This window comes from Carassius carassius, chromosome 15, assembly GCF_963082965.1.
Source record: "Carassius carassius chromosome 15, fCarCar2.1, whole genome shotgun sequence".
Lineage (NCBI taxonomy): Eukaryota > Metazoa > Chordata > Actinopteri > Cypriniformes > Cyprinidae > Carassius > Carassius carassius.
This window is the reverse complement of record NC_081769.1, coordinates 5,507,860-5,531,184: the sequence shown is the minus strand read 5'-3', so window position 1 is coordinate 5,531,184 and position 23,325 is coordinate 5,507,860. Positions and strand designations below refer to the sequence as shown.

The 23,325-nt window shown below is 34.0% G+C and overlaps 1 protein-coding gene across 2 annotated transcripts in view; it reads left to right on the top strand.

The window, feature by feature from the left end:
- Positions 1-23,325, top strand: part of LOC132158038 (glutamate receptor ionotropic, kainate 2) — a 193,312-nt gene that overhangs the window by 157,812 nt on the left and 12,175 nt on the right. For both annotated transcript variants that reach the window (XM_059567283.1, XM_059567284.1), the window contains one exon: positions 13,715-13,940. In XM_059567283.1, the coding sequence (XP_059423266.1) occupies positions 13,715-13,940 (226 nt within the window). The remainder of the gene's footprint in view (positions 1-13,714; positions 13,941-23,325) is intronic.

The following is a 23,325-nucleotide window of genomic DNA, read 5'->3' as shown; positions in this document are numbered from 1 at the left end:
TTATGACTGCACACTGTTTAGAGCCTGTATGCGGGAGATCCACTCTGCATTTCTTTATTCAGTCCCAAAGGGCTGTGAATGTGTTCACTGCGACACTAAAAGTCCTCATATTAAGTCAATATTTTTGCTCTGAGATCACAGCATGGACAGTGTCCCCTCAGTGTGGTTTTGATTGTCCAGCATTTGTAACCAGTTCAGTGAAATCCTCGGCCACCTCTGTACCAAAAGAGGAGTGATCTGGTGTCAGTCTTTCCTATCCGCCTCTACTATATCTTGTACATTTTCAGAGGAACATTAAGCATATAATGATGATCTGTTATTCATTAAATGCTACTATAATAGACATTTAAACATAATTATAATCTATATTAGTTTTGCTTTGTTTATTTTAAACTTTAGTCAGCAGAAATCAGAATTGACCCTGTTCGCCTCACAGCATAATCATTGCCTTATTGTGAACAGTTAATGCAGTACAGTTTTTTTTTTTTGCTTGTTTTTTTTTTACATACGCTTCTTACTTGTTCTAACCTTTTTCTTCAATCTTTTTTCATGGTCTACTCATTTCCCAAAGGACAAAATCAAGTCCTGCTCAACATTTTTGTCTTCATATGCAGTAATATCCAGGTTTAATTTCATAGCATTATTACAAATTATGGAGGTAAAAAGTTTTGCTTTTACTCTGACAAAGCACACACACACAATGTGTAAATATTGAAAGTAAAAGACATGCTATTGCAGATAGCAACACTAGAGAAGATTACTGGAGAGAGAGAGAAAAATGTTGCTCTTTCAAAGCACCCTGGCCCTGACAACGCCTGTAATCCATTGCAGTCAGATTTTACAGGAACAGCAGATGTTCAGAGAGCTGAACACATATGCTCTTTTAGCAGGTGCTGATGTATTGAGTGATTGAGTGACAGTGTGAGTGATTGACGGTTTGATAAACTGCCTTTATTGATTCTGTATAATGCTCTACAGAGAAACGGTCATGAAACTCAATAGTATCAAGAACACTGCACTTTAAATTAGATAAGTTCCTTTTATGTTATTTAAATACAAACATTTAGAATCATATCTAACGTAACTTTATATAAACCCATTGTGGCTGAAATAGTTTTGTGTTTGGGGTTTTAGGTTCTTTACATCTCTGCTTTCACAGCTGGCTTCTTCAGCTGCTATTGATTTGCTGTTATTACAAGGCAAATAACTCTAATCTACTTCTGTAGAACATTGTGTCTCATTCACTAGCTGTGCATATGCACACATTTGTGTGTGAAATCTAAGCATGAACATATTCACGGACAAACCATGTTTCATCAATAAAACACTAAAGTACTAAAATGTATCCTAAAGCTACTAATATGGGGACAACTGAGATCACCAGTGTAAGGATGGTTTTATAATCACGTTAAGATTAAATGTTGTACATTCTTAAGAATCTTGCAGTACGTGCTCTCAGGATAGTGCACATCTTTTGAAAGTCTCATATGTTTGATGAAACACACTAAAGGATATGGAAATGGTTTGGATGCGTTTTATGCAAATTATTAATATATGGGTACTGTATGTGGTCACTCATTTAGAATTCTCCAAATGCATTAAGATTAGAAAAGGGCTAATAACATATTCCAATGCATGCACACGTGCAAAATCTTTGCCTGAATACATGGAAGTATTAATGAATGAGATCATTCTTTCTTGATTTACCATAATATGCACAAAAGCTTAATCCATTTTTAGTAAGAATACTATCCCAAAGGATATTTACAGTTTGACCAATTTTTATTTATATCACAAAATTAAAGTCATAGTGCCTACTACAGTTTCTCGGGTCATGGCCTCCCCGATGCCAATATTAAAGGGGGCATCAGATGCAATTTTTAAATCCATATTTAAAAATCCGGCTGTTCTGAGATTCCTGTCAAAATGACGTAGTTCTGCACAGGTCCCTCCCATGATAGTTGATTGACAAGGCCGTCTTACCTTAGAACTGCCCTGATTGAGCTGGGAGCTGTCCGCCATTGTGTCGACGGTGCAGGGGAAGACAAGAATGTCTCAGATTAAGCGATTGAGACATTTTGTTGTTGGATGTAACAACCCACATAGAAAATGTCTTCTGGCCCAGATCCCTTGGCCCAAGTGCTGCAAAAAATGATGTCCCTAAAGTGGCCCGGAAATGGATTAAAGACAAGGGCCACACATGGGCCATAACCGGCCCGAATCTCACCCAGTTAATCACCCTTAACTGGCCCTGAACTGTTCCAAAACAGGTTTTATTATTGGTGCCAATTCTCAGCCTTAAGTAAACCAAAATCCCCAAATCTGAAAACCTGAGCCTTATATAGTCCAGAACCAACCCAGACAGCAAGCAGTTTTGACCCAGATCCAGCCCACATCTGGCCTGCATGGATTTAACGCAGGCCAGATGCGGGCCGGATCTGGGCCAACACTATGTTGCTGCCTGGGGATACAGAATCTTAATATTTCATATTATTGCATTGTGTATTACTATAATCACCATTATTCATTTTGTGACATGCTTAATTTACGCACTAACTATGCCAATAAAGTACATTAAACTAAATAGAAAATCATACTTAAAACCCACAAATTATGTAACTGTGCAAAAAAAAATTGTATTGCATTGATTTTTCTATTTATTTTTATAAAGAACAAATCAACCAATAAAGAGTGAGTGTATAAAGTAAACCGTCTATAAGAGAAATGTAACAGATAGACACATGTATCTATTACAGATGTGACAAAGAGCAGTACCACAGTAATCCAAATGATGATGCATTGCGGTTGCAGTCCTCTCTGGCAGAATATAATAGTAGTGTGCGGAGCAGGGCATAATTTAAGTTGTTAAATGCTGAAAATACTAGTATCCCGATCCACTCTGTCAATCTCTCATTCAAAACATGCATCACCGGAAACATGACATGTCACAATCTATGACGAAACCGATGAGAGCCAATGAGCGTTTGATATTGCTGACATAAAACTTGTTGTAAAACTTCTTAACGGCACATTTTTAAATAGTTACTATAGCTACAGAGGAAGGAGATACATATCGCCAATGAATGCGGTTTGAATTTGTATCTTTTCCTCACACCAAGCATCACATGGATACAGAGGATTTAAATAAAAAATAAAATACTTTCATGATTAATTTATTTAATGCTTGTGCATGACAGCATACTAATAAAAATTATGTGCCCCCACTCCCTATTATAGATCAGTGTGTGTCCCATAGTAAACCAAATAAATATTACATGATAACGGTTAAATAATCTCATAATATCAAAAATCATAATTTGAAATGATAATGTTTCATTCTGTTTTGACTTGCCATTTCAAATATTATATTTACACAATACTACACTTCCTTAAAATGTATGTGATCATTTAACCATTATCATGCAATATTGTATTTATCTTGTTTATCATGGGTCACATAATGTGCTGCCAGATCATAGCCTGATTTGGGCCACATATCACCTGACTGATCTGGGCCACACTCCTCCCACCAGCGAGCAGCCCTCATATTGTTTGCGGTGATCCCTGCCGTGCTGTCATTGCCACACATGGCCCAGCTCTGGCTGAAAGGGTACATGCCATTGCCGACAGGAGGCCAGCAGTGCCACCTTGAGGCCACATTTGGGCCAAGCCCACTTGCTATGTGGGAATGAACATACTGTAGTAGTCATCATTTACTCCCGACATCTGAGCCACTAAAAAAGTCCCTCGTTTTTAAGGGAATGTGCCGATCCCCGATCTTTCTAAATGCATTATGTATGGAGGTAAAGTTTAAGATTATGAATTTTTGGTAGCACTGTTAATGCATATAAAAATATGTTTATTGTTTGCTTCTGTGATAATTTCAATGAAAATAGAATCTGTCAAACTGTTTTGTATTACCTATATTTAATTATTATTATTTTTTAACGGCATCAGACTTAACACCCAGCTTCAGTGAGATGGTCTGGGAATGCTGTTATGTTAGGCCACTTTTATGGGATTCTTCTGAAGAGTTCAGAATGGTTATTTAAAATGCTGCATTCTCAAGCCCTCAAAACTCTTGGTGGATTTTAGGATCTTATTGTTTTATTGCTGAATAAGAAAATAATAACAATAATAATATATGCTGAGGTTTATTGAAATGGCCGCTAGCGAATGTCTGATGAGACACTGGGGAGTTTGAGTGCTGGATGCCAGCACTAATGGGAGCTCACAGTTATAATCCTTTGATCACTCCGTTATGCACTATGTTCCTCAATATACTTCACCTGTCCTGTAAAAATTATTCCTTTTTGGGTAGTCTGTGGGATTTTACTTTGAAACATGCTCGATGAGAGTTATTACGCTGCGTAAATGTTTGGGTAACACTCTAGCAAGCTTTAATGTGTGTTCTTTTATCTGGCAGTGACATCCCTGAGGGGGCGATAGAGTTTACTTTAAGTATCTGTCATTAAAACCAGATTATACAGGATGTTAGCTATAAACATGTCAACCAGTTAGCTAACTTTAACTAAATTACATAGCAAGAGTCTCTTCCAATGTGAAAGAGAAACTGTCCATTAAAAAGAGTTTACTAATTCTGACAATACTGAATGTGGAATACATTGACAATGAAATCGAGCTTGTTTGTACAGTAAGCTTATGTACGACCAATGACTTGTACATACACTATATGGACAAGTGTTGAGATGCCCCCCTCTTTAGAACAGAAAAAGGCACTCCAAAACTGTGGCAACAAAGATGGAACCATAATTCGTGTATTTAAAAATTTTATTTCCATATCGGTTTTGGAAGTGTCTGACTTTACTCATATGTATAAGTCATTGGTACACGTGCACAGGTAGGACTCATAAATAAATCAGTGGTATTAATCAGCCTTTACGTCTATCTGTTTTACAAATATTTAGCCAATGAAAAATTAAATAGAGCTTGTAACTAAAATCTTGTTGGATCCGCTCAAACTGTCAGTAAAACCTCATAACTCCACCCACTCTTGATTGAATCAGAGCCAGAATGAACTGAAGTTCCACAGCAGCAGTGTTGCAAAGTGCGCAGATTTAAGGAACTTCAACAACGTGATATTTAACTTCTGGAATGTGAAAAATGTGTATATTTACCACCATGAACGCAATTTTTAATGGAGGACTCCACGATTGGAACCCTTCTGCAGGTGAAGGCTATCCGGTCTTCGCTGCCCCACTCGCGAGGTGTTCAGGTTAAGGGGCGAAACACCTGAGACCCTAAGATCCCTGCTGATGATGCGCAAGGGTTCCAACAACGTGGATGCTCCAAGGATTAACATCTCAGAAGATCTACATCACCATAGTATAGTTCCTACGGTTGAAGCTTGTGGCAAAGCATCTCTGATGTTTACTTCACCTGTAGCCTAACCTGTTGATGTAAACGTTAATGACAGACAAAATGCACATTTGCACACATTCACAGGTCAAAAACCCCGAAACTGCATTTGAGTGATCATAATCACCTAGGTAAAATATATTTATGAGAAATTTCTTTGATTTATGATTGCTAATACACTTAATTTGTTCACATTTAGTCATATTATATGGTCGCATTCATGTTTATGCTATTAATATGCACATATTAGCTATTTTTTAACAAGTATAAGCGCTGATTAATCAGATCACTGTGGAATCTTTATATTTTACCATGAAGATATATATATATATATATATATATATATATATATATATATATATATATATATATATATATATATGTCTATCTAGAAAATCATGCAGAACCTCAGCACATGCTCCTCAAAAGGTCTGTGCACGGCCCTGGTGTTTGGTGATGAGTTTTTAGCTCTAGGTCTGCATTTGAAGACACACCGGAGGTGTTCAGCCGGGATTTTGCTTCATGAGGACCAGTAAAGTTCTTCCTCACTGACTGAATCAATCGTTTCTTTTTGAACCTTGTCTTATAAACTGAGGTATTGTCATGTAAGAATGGAACTGTTGCTATACAATTAGAACCACACAATTTCCTAGAATATAATTTTTATGCTTTAACATTAAGATTTGTACTCATGGAAATAAGTAAAATAGTCAAACCTGTTTATTAGAAGGGGTGTCCCAATACTTTTGGCAATATAGTGTATTAACTAACATAACAATGGGCAACTCATTTGCTTGCTACATTTATAAACCCTAGGTAATGTTAGTCAATACAAATACAACTGTTCATTGTCACTTCATGTTAGCTGCAGGTTCATTAGGACTTCTTCATATGATACACACGTTTCTAAAACCTCTAAATGGTTAACATGATAAAAAATATTTTAAAATGTTATTTAGTTAGTGTAAAATCTTAAGTTACTGTGAGAATACATTTTAATATTTTTTTTATTGCTAGTAAAATTTCAAGATGAAAAAATATGTGGCCGGAGCAATTTAGATTTTCTTGATTGTCCATGCATTTTTAGTTTGTATCAAATGTATTACATCTTGCTTTAGAGGAACGTTTATTAGTTATTCTCTCAGCCGTCATTGTATTGCAATGTATTCTAAGAATATTTTTTGGCAGCCGCATTTAATATTTTTGATCAGTTTAGGCCTTTTTGATTTTGTCTATTCAGACTGTTATTTCAAATGAGCAGCTTTACAGGGTAACCAAATACAACTTTTAATTTTAGTAATGTGTAATTAAATGTTGATACTATATCATAGTAGTAGAGATTATGGCCATTTTAGGCGGCCTCCATCTGGAAGCCAAGCGCTCCCCGTGCTGAACATACTGCCCTAAGGCTGACACATTAAATTATAGAATATTCTAACCCATGAAAGCAGGTGGAGAACACAGCAGACACGTACTGGACAGATATAGTCCTCCCCTTCTCTGGAGGTTTGCTTTCTTTGTCCTTCTCTGCTCTGAGGCATCTTATTATCTGTCACGTCTAGTATGCCACATTCTATGCTTCAAAAGATATTATGATCAAAAAGAGGAGCAGGCTCACTGGGAAAGCAGCCCGACCTCTCTCTCGCTCTCTCTTTTTCTCTCTCTTATCATTCAGTATCAAAACAATCTGTGGCAACCTTTCACACAGAAGAGCACACCTTTTGCTCGCTTTCTAGGCTGCTGTTCCTCAGTCACATCTGTCTCTCTGTAAGAGTCGGGAAGAAACTGTTTGCTGACCGTCTCTGCTGCTTTCATCGTCATTTTCATTTGTAGAGAAAGTTTTTGTGGAACCTGAGTTCAGTTCTCCATTTCAAAACCCTTACCAGCAGATTCTCATATTTCCTCTGCAATATCGTTCTTATCAGTCCTCAGTGAGTTTTTCTGTTCTCGGGTCCTATGAGGAGGACCCCTGGACCTTTGAGATGAGATAGTCGGAGGAAGTGAATCACAGCTCCTGATGGAATCGGAGCAGCAGTTAAAGAGAACAGCCCCACCTGTGGAGAGATGCAATGATGTTTGTAGACCCTTGTGATTTAACCCTTCCAAGCACATCTTAAATCACTGTTCATTCTGTGGTGGAAGTCTCAGCTGAAATCATTTGGAATAAAATGGCTGAATCCTTTTTCTTACTATAACAAATTTTAAAAACACAAAAATGACACTGTTTTGTCTTGCCAATTTTTTGATTGAAGTGACAGTAGATGATACTAGGTGGCACAGTCATAATGTGTAGAAAGAATGTTTACACACACAAAAAAATAAAAAATTATAATAATAATAATAACAAATATATATATATATATATATATATATATATATGTATATATATAAATATATATAAATATATATATATATATATATATAAATTATTTTTTTTTTTTAAATAATTGAACATCTGGTATAACAATAAGGAGTACATTTTTAATTTTTAATTATACTATTTTTTATAGTATGACAACAATGAATGTCTTGTGAATACATATTGAATGTAATTTTGCAAGTGTCAGTGGTTACAATTTGGTGTCATTGTTATGGTGATTAATTATCTGTGTGTATTTATTCTTAATATTAAGGTTAGAGTTTTGTTTATGGTTAGGTCATGACAATAATGCATAATTAACTATTATTGCTATAGTAATTAGTTATTGCTTCACCTTAAAGTTTTACCATGTCCGTTTCAGGAATTTATTTTCCAAAAAATATCTGTTTATATCTATCTATATCTAAGTCTCTTAATTGATAAAAACAGTGTACTTCAACTTTCATGTGCCATATTTTTAATACAGTTTTTATATAAGATACTTCAAAAATTTAGGCTTTGGTAATTTTCAGTTTGCTGTATTTTTTTTTTTTTTTGAATTCAGGCTATATTTAACATGAAATTAATTTAGTGATAATTTATTGTTGTTGCACATAATGTATGTAGAGAATATAGGCACAGTCAAACTTCACTTTATGGATTGAAAAATAGTGCTGGGCAATGATTAATCCAGATTAATAAAAGTTTTTGTGTAGTAGTGTTGTCATGGTACTAAAATGTCAGTATTCGTTACCAACACAAGTGGAAATCTACAGTTCTCAGTAGCAGTCTCAGTACCAAAGCAAAACACATAAACATGCTAATAAAAAAAAAAAGAAAAATGTTGCTATACTTTCAATTAATCCAAATTTGTACATATTTAATTTTGTCTGTCTCAAAAACTTGTTGAAACCCCTCCTTCTGAATTCTGAAATGTTTTGGTTAGCTGACCCAGTGCATTGTGGTTTTGTGATTTTGCCATACCAATTTGAGCACGATTCAGAACCATGAGAATGTTTACTAACTAGAAAATCATACAGAACTTTTGCAAACACAGATTTTATTGGAATTTTTTAGTTTGTGTGTCTGTGTTTTCAGGAAGTCCCTTTAATCTGTCTTAATGTGCATTATTAAGTACTAATAAACAGCCACTATGGTAGTAAACTGAAGTGTTACTACTGTATATACAGTAGGAGGACTGCATTATCAGTATTCTGCTCAGAGATTTCCAGATCTTCATCAGTCTCTGTTGTTCTGCCCTTATATATATATATTTATTTATTTATTTTTTTTTTTTTTTTTTATGTTGTGGATAGTGTATATACATAGACAATGCACATCTGATATTTCAAAAAGATGCAGTTATTTGTTATGTATTTATATGAGGCCTAATCAAAGGCATTTTGACGAGTCTAACAATAGAGACCCAAGAGACTTTGAGCCATTACGCACACACACAAACATGCATACATAATCACTCGCCCTTCCCTCTGGATGCTCCTTTCCTTGTGCACATTAAATCTCTGTGATTCATTCTCACAGCACAAGCTACGACTCTGCTTTTTGTAAAATGAGATGTTAGCAGCTTTTTTAAAATATCTTTACATTTTGGTCTGTGTGAGAGATTTATTCTGTTAAACTGCCGCACTGTCACCTTCCTGCGTGTGTCAATATAATGAGAATGTGAATTAAAATGGACAGCCACCTGCCTGCTGCAGTTTCCAGCATCATTATCAGTGGCTGAGCTATGGGTAAGGCCATGAGATGTTTGTTTTGGACTGATCTCCTTCATTGCACACGGCCTCTCTGTGGAATATCTCACATAGAGAAAAGATGAGCAATCTACACAGCACTGTGTGCTGGAGAACTCAAAGCTTTAGTGAGGATATTTACAGTAAGATATAATTTTTGCTAGATTTATGACTCAATATATTGTTTACAGCACATAAATATATAATATATGAAAAATAGTATTAGCAAAATGAATATTTCACAACTGCACACTGTAAAAAAATATAAAGTGTCATGCAGGGAATTCTAGGAGTGTCAATTACATTTTTTTCACTGTAAATTATACAATGACTTTTCCTTTTTCACTTACAAAAACCATATTTTTAACAGTATTTTACTGTAAAATTACATTAAATTTAATTACATTTATTCATCGTATATAGTATGGAAACTTACTGTTAACCAATTAACAGGTTTTTACTGTAGCATTTTTTTTTACAGTCTTTTACTGTTAAAATCACATTTATTTATTTTTTAAAGTGCAATTAATTAAACATAATTGTTTATTTAATGTATTTTACACATTTATTTAATTTGACTGTTCTTTCTGTGATTTTTAAGTGCTGGATATGACAGTTATTTGAATTGATTTGTGTGCAAAATATACGTTTATAAGTTGGATATTATTAAAGCTAAACATATACAGCAAAACTCCAGACCAGTAGTGAAAACATTTGTACACATGATTATATCTATAAATTGTGAGAAAATAAAGAATTATTGAAAACTTACATTGAGATCACAATTTTGATGCAGTTTAACTTTTTTTTTTTTTAAATGTGATTTATCCAGATTGCATTACTTTTATAACAGAATAATGACACATTAATAAATATGTAATAAATGCAATTTGATTAAACACATTTAATACCTTTGTCTTATTTAATGCATTTAACAGGTTTATTTAATTTGACTATTTCTTGACTGATTTTTAAATATAAGGTTACTTGAATTGATTTCTGTATAAAGTATATGTTCAAATCAGAACATCAGTGGTAATTGATGGAATTTGTTATAAATGTTATAACAATGGAATAACACATTATTTAATATGGAAAAAATGCAAATGCATTTAATATATTTATGCTACTCCTCCAACATAAAAAACCCCTGAGAACTACACTGTATTTCAGCTCAAATACACCCCCCTAAAGCTTCCTAGACTTTTGTTTTAATATGACACTTTATGTAGTAGTACTTCACCATCACATATGATAAGTGGAGTTTAAAAACTGATTAAATGTGTTTTACACAACATTAAAGTTTATTAAGAAATAATGGGCCATTTCACTTTAATGTAAGCTCGTACTGCTTAACATTCAGCTCTGGATACTCTAGGCCTGAATTCTTAGGCAGAGATGTGGACACATTAAGACATCAATTAAGATCCTTATCTGTCCTTTTAGAGTTCTTCATTTTAATATTAATGTGATGGTTTGAAGTTGTTCTATGGCAGTTTAATTAATCACTTACCCCCATTTTGTTGCAAACCTGTAAAAGCTTCATTAGTCTTCGAAATAGAATTTAACTTACTTATACTTTTCAGGACCTTGACAGTGTAACTTCCTTGGCAGTCTATGGGACAGTCATAAGCCTCCCGGTTTTCATCCAAAATATCTTAAATTGTGTTCAGAAGATGAACAAAGCTTTTACAGGTTTGGAACGACATGGGGCTAAATGATTAATGATTTTTTTTTTTATTTTGGGGTGGAGTATCCCTTTAACAGACATTTTTAGACACTTGTTAGCAATGGCCTCTTTCAAGATAAGTAAAAGCTTTACACAATCACATGGTGTTATTTTATGCCATTTAGTAAAACAATCGAATATCTTGATCTTGTCTTCACTACAGATCTTATTTCAGCATTTACCAAAAACTTGTTAGAAAAACCCATTGACTTTGGAACGATGGAACCAGAAGTGCTAAAAAGCTAATTTGTTTCCAGGTTTTGGCCTACATAAATATGTCATCCCTGCAGTACTATCTAGGCAGAATGGAAAATAAAATGTCCACACAGGAGTCAACAACAGGCTCATATGTTTACTTCTGCACTTCCATTACATCAAGAATGTTGCGTGTTTTGTTGTATGTTTCTCAGTAAAAGCTGATGGATGTTCCTTTACAGTCAAAAAAGCTGGTTAAATATTTTTAATCTGGAACATGTCCTTCTTTTATTATAAAAAACACATTACTTCCACAATAACATCTATTTATCAGAACCAACCAATTTTTTCTACCATTTTTCTCAGAGTCATAACAGATAATTAATTTGTTCCAATTTCATTCTCTTGTCATCTGTAAGAATAACAGCAACAGAGGAGGATGCTTCGCGTCTGATTGTAGTGTGCAGTAAATTAATCAAAGCCTCAGAACAGATTGAGAACCAAGAGCAGAGTAAAGTAGTGCAATCTGTGAACACTTCAGCATGATCAAATTTTTCGACAAATCACTTGTAATCAATCCACACAATCAACCAAAATACACAGATAGCATCCCAGGAAGAATGGCATGAAAATGAGAGAGAAATACTAGAGAAGTGATACAGAGGGACTTTCCTCACCTCACATTTAAAGGATTGTGGGGGTTGGTTCGGTATCAAGAAGCAATTTTATTGCATATGGTCCAATGGTAAGCTCTGCTCCAAAACCTAGTGGACTGACTTCAAAAAAATCTATGTATACAAGTTGAATAATACAATACACCAATGATAAGAAATATGCATTTGGTTATTTATTTCTTGAGATAGATAGACTTTCTGTCTATCTATCTCAGCCCCCATGGTTTTGCTTCATCAGCAGGTATAGTATACATGTGCAATCGGCTGATTTGTCAAGGGTAACCCCAGAAGATTCTGATCACCCAGCAAATCACCCAGTTGATCTAAAATATCGACTGGCCACAGAAAGTCATTACAAACAATAATGGCAGGCAGGACCTTGAGTATGTGACTTAATTAGGTTTCAAATGCCAGCAGATGTGTTCTCAGATGCACAAAAATACCGGAGTTTAAAATGGTTGAAGATTCTTTGTAATTGACAACAGTTTCTTTAGCTACTAACCTTAATATCTAAGTTGATTAGGGGTTTATTTGTAGTTCTGCTGGAATAAGATGGTATTATTTTGTATGCTGAATTTTGCATGCTGTCGGTACACATTTCAGTTTTGGAGATTAGTCAGGATTAGTCATAAACAGATTTGTGCGCTTCTGCCACAATTTGTGCCGTAGTAATCATGTAAAGGGGGCAAAAATATGACATTTTTCTCAAAAAGATTATTTTGAAAAATACCTGCATATGCTTTGCGTACCCAGCAAGAGAGCAATGTGAGCAAGAAAAGCTGGTCTGTGGGTGGTTTATTGATAATTCAATGTGATCTCATTAAAATTTCAGGCATACGACTTTAGAGACAAATATTTGTGAATCGTTTGATGTTCATAATTGTGAATTCAAACAGATACAGTTTTATTTTTATAATTCATGATATTAATTATTTTTATGTTATATGGTATGTTATACCACATTTATTTATTTATTTATTTATTTTTCCATATGTTTAAGTTATTTGACTTTTACAAAAAAAAAAAAAAAAAAAAAAAAATATATATATATATATATATATATATATATATATATATATATATATATATATATATATATAAACTGGTCAAAGTCAATGTCAGTTTAAACACAAATCAGTAAAAGAGTGAAACATGATGCATGTAACAAAAGTTATTCATATAAAGAGTGCAAATGACTTTACTTTTATTAGCTCCTATTGATTTCAATTACAAAATAAGTTGTCATTAAAAAGGCATTTCTCTAAAAATACTTTCTACATAATTTAGTGATAAATGAAAGGTTATTTCTAAAGTATGTCCATGTTCATTTTAGAAGTTGTCAGTAGTTTGCTATTGTGGGTTTCAGTGTCTATCCAAATAGATTCTATTTAAGATTAGAACATTTGGTACTGGAGTTTGTGATTTAGTATTATTGTTATTATTATTAGCATTATTGTTGTTGTTGTTTGTTTGGGCTCAAATTTATTGGTCTGTTTATTCCCAGTTTTCTTTACTGTTTATTATTGATATGTTTAAATTTAATGTCAGATTAGAAGGAAAGCATACTGTCTGTCAAATAGCATTTGTGTGTTAAAAGTCTGATAATGAATTTGACTTCTTGTCCCAGAAAACAAAGATCTCCACGTATGACAAGATGTGGGAGTTCATGAGCAGTCGAAGACATTCGGTGATGGTGAAGAGCATCGAGGAAGGAATTGAACGTGTGCTCACCTCTGATTATGCTTTCCTTATGGAGTCCACCACCATCGAATTTGTCACTCAGCGCAACTGCAACCTCACGCAGATCGGAGGCCTCATAGACTCCAAGGCCTATGGAGTCGGCACCCCAATGGGTAAGGCATATTTGATTAATTTATCAGTCCATATTTACTTAACAACTGAATTGAATTTAAACTGCATTATAGTTTCATGTTTTTAAAGCTTTAATCTAAATTAACAGAATTGATTAAAGTAATATATATATATAAATACATACATACATATATACACATATATATATATATATATATATATATATATATATATATATATATTAGGGGTGGCACGGTTCAACTTTTTCACGGTTCAGTTTGTTTCACGGTTTTAGAGGCACGGTTTTCGGTACAGTTCGGTATGTCCTATGTTTATGGAAAAACTATACTTTCTAATAAAAAAAGAAGAAGAAGAATATTCTACCCAACTACAAGTAACAGCACAAATAAATATAATAGAGTAAAGATACAGTACAAACAATAAACAGTGATTTTCAGTTTGTTTGTTTTTTTAGGCAGGTCTAGCATAAGTTTTTAAGTACAGAAATTGAATAAAGTAATCAAATGTAAAACAGCATTGCATATTGGACTCTATAAATTAAAGATTATTCTTTATTAAAGTTATAAAAGCTTTTTAATCAAGAGCAGTGAGTGATTTCTTTGTTGTTGCTGTTCGATTAATATAAAGACTGTCACTTTAAGAGAATGCACTGATCCAGTAGCATACGTTCAGCCGGCTATGTCTGCTGTAGGATACTTACCAAGACTGGCATTTTTACATATTCTTTTGTGTGAATTTGTCCATTTAAACACAATACTTCAGAGAGAGCTTATATGTGCGCGTTCTGAGGCGCGGGTTTGCGAGCATGCACAAATGTTTTCACTGCGCGCGAGCTCACGTCCTTTGGCTCTTAAATGCTTAAAATGACAAAGCTTAAATGAGTTTAGTTTAAACACATATTAACGTGTGCTGTTCAGGTCTCATCTGTGCGCGCGCTGTCAGCACCCGGGTGATGACGGAATAAATGACTGCTCATATTCCAGCAGTAATTCACATTGATCAAGAGTGAATTGTTTGTCCAGGTTTTTTTTTTTTTTTTTTTTCATCGCTATTGTTGTAATGTCTGGGAATCCAGCAGAGTAGGGGTGTTTCTAAAGCATGCAGTGCCATCTGCTGTTCAAAACTAAGCTCAGAATCGATTCAAGAAAGAATCGCGATGCATTCAGAAAATCTCAGAATCGATGCTGAATCATTTCTCGATTCGCGATGCATTGATTTATTTTCCCATATATATATATATATACTTTATAGCACCAAACAGCACTTATTTATAGCACCAAAATTATTTTATGTGGGTTAAATCAGGTAGAAATCTCTCTTTAAAGCCCAGAGCTGAACACATTTGAATAATCAACTGAAAACAATTTCTATTTTGCCAAAACACTTAGTCTCAGTGGCTTAACCTTTCAAAAAGTATTTGTCAGACATCTCAACGAAAACATGAATCATTGAACAGACTGATTGAAAAGAGAGACACAGTCATTTATCAACACATCTCTGCCATGCAGAAGTGTATTCTCCTCAAAGTGTGTTTCTCTCAGACTGCAGCGTCGACTCAAATCTTCATTTCATTTTGATTAATGACTGTCTGGCTCTGTCGGTGAAGGTGAAGCAGTTGAGGTTAGCATCTCTGAACGCTGCTCAGCACCTCAGTGAATGTGCAGAAACGCGGACCCCGAGGCAAACGTGCATGAAATAGACGAATGGATGAGATAAATAAATGAAAAGAGAAACTGTGAGGCGTTTCCCCTCCTGTGCATAAGATTAGCAGTCTCAGAAGCAGATTGTCTTAATCCTGTTATACATGCAGCTGCAGGCTGTGTCAGCAGAAGAAAAAAAACAACAACTGTCCCCAGTAAGACTTGAGTCTGAAAACATCCAGAAATTGTACATGATACAGATGTAAGACATCTTTACACAATGACCCTAAAACACTTTCCTTATCTTGGGTTTGTAGAAGAGGGAATTAAGGTGTCTATGACTTTCTTCATATTCCTCTAGAAAACATAGTGCACAGAATAGACATGGTACCACAAGTATTACAAAATAAAAATAGATTTTCATTTGCAGAGTTAGCCTTTTAACTAAAAAATGTGTTACTACTTTGAAAAGTAATATTATTGCTTTACTTTTTATTCCCTGTCAGCAGTAATGTTTTAAACTAGTTTTTCATTACACTACACAACATTGGTAAATTCACACCTTCTTCTCTTCTGACTTCATGTGTGTGTATCTTTGTGAGTGATAAGGTATATAGTCTTTAAAATGTTTTACTTATAATCATAATTTCTGTTATTTTTCTAGTCAATAATGTGATCTGATGAGCATTATTGGCTTCCTGCAATGTCTGTCCGTCTTTTTAATTTTTTTTTTACAGTTCTTGTTGTTATGACTCAGAGAAAGATCATGCACTGCTTATGTTCATAACCCATTCTGTATCTTCCGATGATGAAGCTCCACTATGCTTCCGCAATATTATATAACAGAAGTTTCACTACACTTTTGTTCCATATGTAACAAACACGGATTTCTACACAGGGAACATAAAGCTAATAAACAAATAATTTCTATAGTATAATGATTTGAATGTGAATTTCATATGAGTTGGGTTATTTTTATAAAAAAATAAATAAGTATGTTTACCTGAGAAATACTAAGCTAATGTTATACTAAGATAATCCAGATAGCAGGAAACTACCAAGTGTAGCTTCATGCTAATTGCATTTAAAATGCTGCTGCTTCCCAGGTGCAATTATTTCATGATTGTATATGTATGTTGTCAAAAATCACACTAGATTCTAGAAAAGCTTTTGAGGTTAGAGTAATGTGTATCTAGCTAAAAGGGATGTGGATGGACAAGCCTTGTAATGCAAGAGTACATAATGCCACGATTTACATTTCTCACAACAAAATTTAAATAATTAATAATTCCAGCCACTGAATATAAACTTTTCCATCTCCCTAGATTGCTGCAGAGGTGACGTTGTGAATCACTACTATAAAACTGGAATTGATGTTTGGATTGTTAGATTTCAAATCTGTAGGTGTTGAGACAACAAAAGGAACCTAGGAACAAGCTAGTTTATGGATAGTAACTGTTATATTATTACTGAAATCTTATTTCTAGTCAATTACAATACTACTTAATGGGGAAAGTGATATGGTTACTAGAAATGTGTTCCTGCTCAACACTGTTCACTTGCGGGAGAGAGGAAGGAAATGGTAGTGGAATAAATTGGCCTTCAAAGCTACATACGCAACAAATGACCTCAGCATGTGATCGTATTTGATATAAAACAGCATGATCCATTATATTGCTTTCAAAAGGACCAAAATAACCAAGAATGGAAAATGCACCTTAATGTGAGGATCAAAGGCATCTTGGGCACTTCTGAAGCCTGACTCCTCTATCTCAGGCACCATGCCAATCAGCCAATGAATGTAAACCGTTAGCTTTGTTTCAGTCATTCAGTGTGCTATGTATGAACTGGTGTATTGTGTTCAGTATTATGTGGCTTTGTGTGGCTAATATGTTTATTCCGTTTTGATGTATAGAGCTTAACCAGCCCCCTGACTGGACATGTGCCCAGAGGCTTCCCACTACTGGCCATATGCCACTTATTGTGTGCAAATTATAAAAGGCACCTTAAAATATATTCTTGTTGCGATTAGAATACCATACAAATAACCATACAAAAAAGCGTAGGCAAATGTGAAATGAAATGAGAAGGATGATACCATGTCCAAATCAGAAGAGAAACATGAAGTTTCCACACTGAAAGTAAAATGAAGCACATAATAACAGAACATCAGTCAGATTTTAGTTTAGTTGTTTACCAGAAAAAATAAAAATAAAATCTTATAACCACTTGTGTACTGACTCTGTACTCTGTATTGTTATTCTTGCATGAAAAAAATAATAATTGCAAATGTACTATATGTATTCAGTTTCCATATATGAAATATGTCAAGTGCATCAATTCATACTGATAATATTAAACGCGAAAGGGAGATGTATTTAAATGTATATATATATATATATATATATATATATATATATATATATATATACACACCAGACACACGAATAAATAGACTTGTATATATGATGTTTTAATAAGTTGCATATATAAATAACATGAATAAAAAAATAAATAACAGTTGACATGAATGGTTGCTACATATAAGAGCAAATAAATAAATAAAAAAGCCTTGGGTATATGCGTTTACTATGGGGATTTTATATATGTTATAAATGTATATATTCATCTAGTAAAATTATAAATAATTTTATAGATAATATACTGTACATTCCCATAAGGAATTTTCAATGTTCAGGGCTCTTGGAAATGTTCCATGCAACAAAACATAGGAATGTTGACTGCCAATATTAAAATTGGAAAATGGGAAGGCATGTTAAAAATGGGAAAAAGATGAATATGAGAACCAAAAAAAAAAAACATTCCATAAAAAAACGAAGAAAATACGAAGAAAAAATACTATAATTTCATTAATTATTCTCTGATAATATCCCCCTCCATATCACTTTTGATGTCAGTACCAGGCTGTCATCCAAAGGTACGAAAGCCAAAACGTACATCTTTGTACCTTATTTAGCCTTAAATGGCACATATCCATACATTAAAGAAGCATATTAGTACCTACAGTGCACATATTAGTGCCTTTTGAAGGGTACCACACCAGAAACAGTTGTGTACCTGTCTTTCTTAAAGTTTTTTTTTTAAACAGTTTTTTTAAATATGTCATTTAGAAGTACTTCTCAAACAATGATAAGTAAAGTTCCAGGACCAAATGAAAAGTTCTTTGCATTACAACTGATAAAAACTACAGATACCATTATCATTAGACTGGGAGGAAGTAAATGTCCAATGAGAAAATTACTGAGCCGGTATTGCAGGGAATGTCAATACTGAGATGGTAAGAAATATTCTGATTAAAAGAAGGACAGCTACATATCTTACGGAGAGCTGTGTATTGATCCTCAGTCAGGATCAGTGATCTAGAGTCACATTGTACCGATTAATTGGACTTTTTAAATACTGGTATAAAGTTAGCTCCATTTTGCAGCATCTTCTTAACAAGAACTGCTCATTTAGGAAGAGACTCTCTGACTGGCAGGTGAACGACTCAATTAAAGTTAGTTCAGTTTTTATATGCACCATAAAGGTTTAGTTCAACCAAAGGTGAAAATTCTGTCATCAGTTACTTCATGTTGTTTCAAGCCCATAAGACTAGAGTATTCATCTTTAAAACGAAAATGAGGATATTTTAAATGAAGCCTGTGAGAGGTTGTAGTCATTTCTCACATGCCATGCTTAGCAAGAACCAATTAGGTTTGTTCTCACAAGTCAAGCAAGTAAAGTTGAGCTGCCATTGACCGTAATTGACATTCTGTCCTTTTGGTGCTATATCCTCTAATATTTTTATCTAGAGCCAAACAAGCTTCATTCAAGCTCTTTCTGCTCTGTGTGCATTGTTTCTCTCCTTTCCAAAAGGCATACAGAGCGACAAGAGCTGCAGATGACACTGTTATTTTAACAACAGTAGCAGAAACATGGGCAGCAAAATAGATTTTCACTACAAGACTGCAATAAATGAAAATGCAGCATATTTTATCTGTCATACATATGACTGTATGATTAATTCATTCATTAATTCTGACACCAATGCTTTGGCTCTTGGGGGCCAACAATCCTCACCTACAATGACTATTTTGGTTGTTTATAATTTTACTTTACATTACTATACTATACTGTACCTTACCTTACCTTACTTTAACCAGATTGTTGCCAAAAAGGAAATATAACTTTTCCAAAAAAACGTATTGCTGGGAAATGTAGAGACCAGACCACTTTAATTGAATATCCCTGTTATAACATGCAATTGAAAAATACATTGAAAATAGAGTTAATTTTCATTTCATGCTGACTTTAACACCCCTCAATGTTCACAAGACTTTGTTTTGGATAGACTTGTGCACCCTGACACCCAGACGTTTTAGCGAAACCAGACGATGTTTTTGCATGCATGAGACGGTCAGTCTGATGCATTGTTTATATGAAAGGCTGCTTTGAAACAACATCGACTATGAGAAGTGCTGTGCAAATAAATATGACTCACTTGACTTGAACAGACTGCGGCCATGCCATCAGGGACTGAGTCTACCAAATAATTTTCCCTGTAGCTATTTGAAAAGGGGGCAGATGTTGAAACCGAAGCTCTGTCGCTATAAGTCATGCTGTTTATAAGTTTGAAACTTTGCTAGCATTTTTTTATAATCTTGGCCACCCCCCACTTTTCCTTATTGTTTCCCGTCCTCGTTCTCCATTACACCAGTAATAAAACCGGCTGATGGAAGCAGCATCCTTTCCGAAAGGTGAATTATGAATATTCATGCAGGTGTTCGGACACTATTGTGCTATAAAGCATATAATCATAAATTGTTGACGTGTCAGGGACTAAACAGCTTAGAACATCTTAATCCTTTCATGGTTTGGAGGGAGGTCTGTGTGCTGGTTTAAGATGCTATCCAGGCTTTTCCACATGGACAGTAAATCCAGCGATCAAGTGCCCCGTCTCGCAGACGTTAATGCGTTGTCACTCAGCAGTTTAAAATCTGTCTAACAGACAACCCGGTGAGGGTGTTTTTAGCTTGTCAGTCGCGTGTCATGGGATTGCATTGTGTAGAGCAAAAGCAGGGCACACGGAAAAGGATGTTTGGCATCATCACTCCCCTGTGTGCCGTTCCCAGACAGCTCAGCACAGGCCATTTCCATTGCTAATCCTACCCTTTTGGAATCAGTTAGCATAGGCAGGCTGCATACAGGCGTGCGTTTAGCATATATCTTGTTGACTTCAGCAGCACACAGTCGGCAGGTTGTATTAATGTTGAAACTGTGGTGGCGAGAGATGGCCGAGTCCTTCTGGCAAGTGTTCCTGTGTGGGAACAGACAGGGTCGGTGTTCAGACCATCTGCATTTCGGTGTGCTGGTTAATTAGATGTTTAAATGAGAATATGTAAATTATTGAATTATTGAACGTCTGGCTTTATACTGAGACAGGTGAAAGTGACAAGCAGGTGAAATACACAAAGTCCTCAAAATAATGGGAGTGGTGTTTCAGGAAGGCAGTAGTCCCTGACAATCCACTGTAAATTCACATTCAGCTCTGCCTCTGTTCTGGTATAAAATAGCCACTTTCCCTCACCATCATATCATTCTAAACCTCTATGATTGGAACACTATGATTGGACGATACGATGGTCCATACAATGAAATTCATTTGGAGCCCATTTTCTTTCACTGTATGGTGAAAAACAGCTGAAAGCCTTTCCTTAGTATCCTCTTTCATGTTCCACAGAAGACAGGTTTGGAATGACATAAGTAAATAATGACATGTCATTTTTTTTTTTTTTTTTTTTTTAAAGGAATTTTAGTATACTTTTAAAAATAGTGCTTATTACAGAAATAATATAATGTACATGTAGTATACTTGAGTGCAAATTGATTGTAATGTTAATTGCAATTAAATTAAGATGTAATTTAACTTTAAATGTAATAACCCTCTTAAGTAGAACTTCAGTACATATTTATATTTATATTTATGTATGCATTTAAATACATTGGAAATTACACATTTGTTCTAGTGAAGCTGCAATTTAGTACAATATTTCTTTAAATTACAATAAAATATAACATACAAAAAAATAAATAATCACACATCATTACAAAGTGCACTTTTTAGAAGTGTAAAGAAACAGTCATGAAATTTTACTTTTAAGTGCCCTTTCATTAAATTAAATGTGAATTACACTATTATTAATTATGTATATATATATATATATATATATATATATATATATATATATATATATATATGTTTATATGTATATTATGGGGGGCCAAACAGGAAATAATTCTATGTAAATCTGAATATATAGTTAAAACTCTGAATATATAGTTGTAAATCCTGAATATATAAATGTAAATCTGAATATATAAATGTAACCCTGAATATATAAATGTTAATCCCGAATATATAGTTATAACTCTGAATATATAAATGTAATCCTGAATATATAGTTAAAACTCTGAATATATAAATGTAAAACCTGAATATATAGTTATAACCTTGAATATATAAATGTAAATCCTGAATATATAGTTATAACTCTGAATATATAAATGTAAATCCCGAATATATAGTTATAACTCTGAATATATAAATGTACATCTGAATATATAAATGTAAATCCCGAATATATAGTTATAACTCTGAATATATAAATGTAAATCCTGAATATATAGTTATAACTCTGAATATATAAATGTAAATACCAAATATGTAGTTATAACTCTGAATATATAAATGTAATTCCCGAATATATAGTTATAACTCTGAATATATAAATGTAAATCCTGAATATATAGTTATAACTCTGAATATATAAATGTAAATCCCGAATATATAGTTATAACTCTGAATATATAAATGTAAATCCTGAATATATAGTTATAACTCTGAATATATAAATGTAATTCCCGAATATATAGTTATAACTCTGAATATATAAATGTAAATCCTGAATATATAGTTATAACTCTGAATATATAAATGTAAATCCTGAATATATAGTTATAACTCAGCATGTGAGCTCCGCTCAATATTCCGCTCTATGCCAATGCGCTCCACTCAATTGCTCACGGCCCAAGCGGTCAAATCCCGCTCCGACATGAAATCTCAGTGTAACGTAGGCTACTGTATACCCTTTGTTCATTATTTTTAAGGCATTGTTGGGGGGCATTTTCCATTTTGCATAGGTGGCCTCAGCACATTGTTTGTGAGATAATAGGCCATTCTTTAAACTTTATTAGTTTCAGAAAGATTCTCGCGGATACAGAGACAGTGGAAACAAAGGCAGATCTTTATTTTACAAAAGCACAAGGTTTTGGGGTTATTGTGAAGGTATACAAATAAAAGTAGACCCTTTGTAGTTGTCTTACACACTAATCTGTAAAATTGACGGAGTTTCTTCCACTGTCATCAAAGAAAAATCCATGAACGCGCTGGCGCGTTCGTTGTACAGGGTTAGAGAAAAGCTTATTTAGTTTCATATTTATGTTTAAATAATATGCTGGGCTGCATTTCCCCTGAAAACCTTCTTTACGCTATCATTCTTAAGTTATAACTCAGGCTTTAATTGGTGTTTCCCAAAACGTTAAGAATACCTTCTGTAAGTCATTAGTTCGTATGGTTGGTCTGGAGCACTAGCTATACCTTATGACAGTTCATTACGATAGTGGCCACCACTGTTTCTTTACATCTCAGTCTATACGAATATAATTCTGCTAATTGAAGTGTTTTCATGCAAAGAACGATATTATC